The sequence below is a fragment of the Fukomys damarensis genome, unplaced genomic scaffold, assembly GCF_012274545.1.
Source record: "Fukomys damarensis isolate Sample0158 unplaced genomic scaffold, DMR_v1.0_HiC HiC_scaffold_17, whole genome shotgun sequence".
NCBI lineage: Eukaryota > Metazoa > Chordata > Mammalia > Rodentia > Bathyergidae > Fukomys > Fukomys damarensis.
In genome coordinates this window covers 4,738,507-4,741,297 of record NW_022900929.1, presented here as the reverse complement: position 1 = coordinate 4,741,297, position 2,791 = coordinate 4,738,507, and the positions used below count along the sequence as shown (strand labels likewise).

Sequence of the window (2,791 nt, the reverse complement as noted above, 5' to 3'; positions counted from 1 at the left end):
CAAAAAAAAAAAAAAAAAAAAAAAAAAAAAAAACAACAAAAAAAACCGCACTCACAGAAGACACCGGCGGAGACCTATCCTCTTTGGGCCTCTACCTGCCTGCCCAGGTAATGGCACATGGCAGTGACAGTGTGATAGGTGTTAGCAGTGTGGCTATGTTACTCACCTCTGCCTTCAGTGCCCAAGTCTAGCACAGCTGTGCCTGCAGTGTCGTGTGAGCTCCCCGTCGAGCCCTGGCTTGTGAGGATGTAGCCATTAGCAGAATTGGCAGAAGTGGTGACCACCCTAACCATGGTGACAGTGGGGGCCTGCTGAACGACGTGGATGGCATGGCCTGAGGGCTGCTGTGAGGTCACTATGGAGGCTGGCATGTAGGCAACAGGCTTGGCCACTAGGTTGGACGGTCGGGGAGGCACGGCCATGATCACTGGCTGGGCGCTGACAGGGGAACCTGTATAGGGAGAGAGAGGATGGTGACGGGACGGCCCTGCCCTGCCCTACCCTGCTGGCACCACCCCAGGTTCCGCCACAGCCAAGGAAAGGACAGAAGTGTGTCTCACCAGGTGCGCTTTGGGAATACCGGTACTCTGGGACGGAGGCTAACTTTGAGCCCAGCTCAGGGTCGTGTGGAATGGGGGAGCCCTCCCGAGACAGGCACTCTGGAGTCTGCAGGCCACTGGAGCGAGGGGACATCAGCCCAGGGTGAGTAGGTGAGGCCGGAGCACTCCTGTAAGGACAGAAAAAGAAAGGGCCACCAAGATAGGTCAGTATGCCACTGGTTGAGAAGTTCTGCAATCATACACCCCAGTGTCTACCCTGCTGTGACTCCCTGTGCTTCCTGGGGCTCCTCTCTGCCCCAGTGAGGTCTGTCCACCTCTGGGTAGTGACAACTGCCACCTGGTGACACAAACCCAGCATCAACAGCTCTAGCCAGTGGGGTGGGGCCTCCATTAAATGGGGAGTCCTCATCACCAGTGACTTCCTTGCAAACGCCACAGATGGCAGCATTTATCTTCCACAAGGCACCAGCTGTCTTCTATGAGAGTGGCTCAGCCTGTGTCAAAAACCCAGCTTCTAATGGGAGGACCAGTTCACCTGAGAACCATGACAGGGCCCAGAGGGGAAATGCTGTTCCAGCTTCTGGGCTGCCTTTCCCAGGGCAGATTTGAAAGCATCTGGAAATAAAAAGCATCCCTGGTGGCTCCTGCACGTGAAAGAACTCCTGAGGGTGCGCTCTTCCTCTCAGCCATGCCTGGGGCTGCTTCTCAGCCCTCGACCTTGGAAGGACCACCTACCTGTCCATCCACAGGCAGGAGAGGCCTTGACTGGCCAGGCAGGTGGAAGGCAGAGACTGGGGCTGCCTATGATGGGTGAGATGGCCCATCCCACTTTGCCCACCAGCAGACAAGCTGTGTTCCCAAATGTCAATGCTGCCAGATTACAGCAACGGGGATCAGATAGAGGTAGGAGCCTCTCTCTTCCTCTGCCCGGAAAAGGCCCCACACTGGGTCAGGACAGGGAGAGGCCAGTTATTCACTGGGTGCCCTCACACCTCAGCAGAAAGCTCAGTCCCACCCAGCACTCAATCTGGCACCCCTGGCTCTCGTCACATGGGGAAGAGTCAGAGTCAGTGGACTGGCTGTGCAGTTGCTGTGGCCTCACGGTGCCAAGACCGGCTCTTGGGAACACAGCGGGCCTTGGAGTGCCAAGAATGACCCTGCATGGGCCAAGCAGAAGTATATGCATGGGGGGCTCTTACCGTGAGGACAGAGGCCCGAAGGGGGTGCGGAAGCAGGAGACGCCCCTCTGCCTCCGTTTTCGGAAGGCTTGTTCTACCAGTTTGGCTTCAGAGGCAGGGTCTATCCGCCAAAAAGAGCCCTTGCCAGGCTCCTCCTGGGACCTCGGGACTTTGATGAAGTAACGGTTCAGAGAGAGGTTGTGTCGGATGGAGTTCTGTGGGGAGGCAGAGAGAGCCCTGGTCAACAAGCACACTGCAGAAGAGATTCTTTGTCCTGAGTCTGAGTGTAGCGGCTGCAGGACTGGAGATGACAGGGCAATGGTCTGACCATGGATCTGGATGGACTGTGCCTCTCAGAGCTTGAGGTGGCTTTTCCTATCCAAACCCCACAGGGTAAAGCCTATCACAACTCTTTACAGAGAAAGCAAAAGAGAAAGACAAGCCATGCACAGGAGCGTGACAGCCTCAAGGAAAAGCCTGGGTCTCACAGCTCAACACTCATCTGAGATAAACCAGCCAAAGGGAAAACAGTGACCACAGGGTAAACACTGAATGGCAAGGGACATCAGTACACCTGAGGCAGAGGTCTCGGGATCCTATGCAAGTAAAACAAACACCACTGGCTGGAATGGTGGTACCTGCCTTTAACCCAGCAGTTTCAGGCTGAGGCAGAAAGATTGCAAGCTGGAGCCAGCCTAGGCAGCTCAGCAACTGAGTAAGACCCCGTCTCAAAATAATAAACAAGGGCTGGGGGTGCAGCTCAAGATGAAGGCCCTAGGTTCAATCCCTAGTACCACAAAAAACAAACAAAAATAACACCATGTGGACTGCAGCATTCACATGCATGGGTTATTTCCAAAGAAGCAGAACTTTATAACATACACTAGGTCTAAAAGCCTAACAAGGTATGGAAGGAAACCGATTAAAAAAAAAAAAGATTCATTTTAGGCTATTGTGACTCTTCACAGTAGCCCACCATATATTTTTCCCTACTTTTACTTGGCCCAACTCACTCTGCAGAGCCTTTTTCCTTTTAATATGTGAAAATTTGCC

At 53.8% G+C, this 2,791-nt stretch overlaps 1 protein-coding gene across 1 annotated transcript in view; it reads right to left on the bottom strand.

The window, feature by feature from the left end:
* The window catches only part of Foxk1 (forkhead box K1), a 51,566-nt gene that overhangs the window by 2,175 nt on the left and 46,600 nt on the right, over positions 1-2,791 (bottom strand). The window contains exons 6-8 of the mRNA XM_010642859.1: positions 1,760-1,953; positions 561-727; positions 167-451 (exon numbers count right to left, since the gene is read on the bottom strand). Of these exons, the coding sequence (XP_010641161.1) occupies positions 167-451; positions 561-727; positions 1,760-1,953 (646 nt within the window). The remainder of the gene's footprint in view (positions 1-166; positions 452-560; positions 728-1,759; positions 1,954-2,791) is intronic.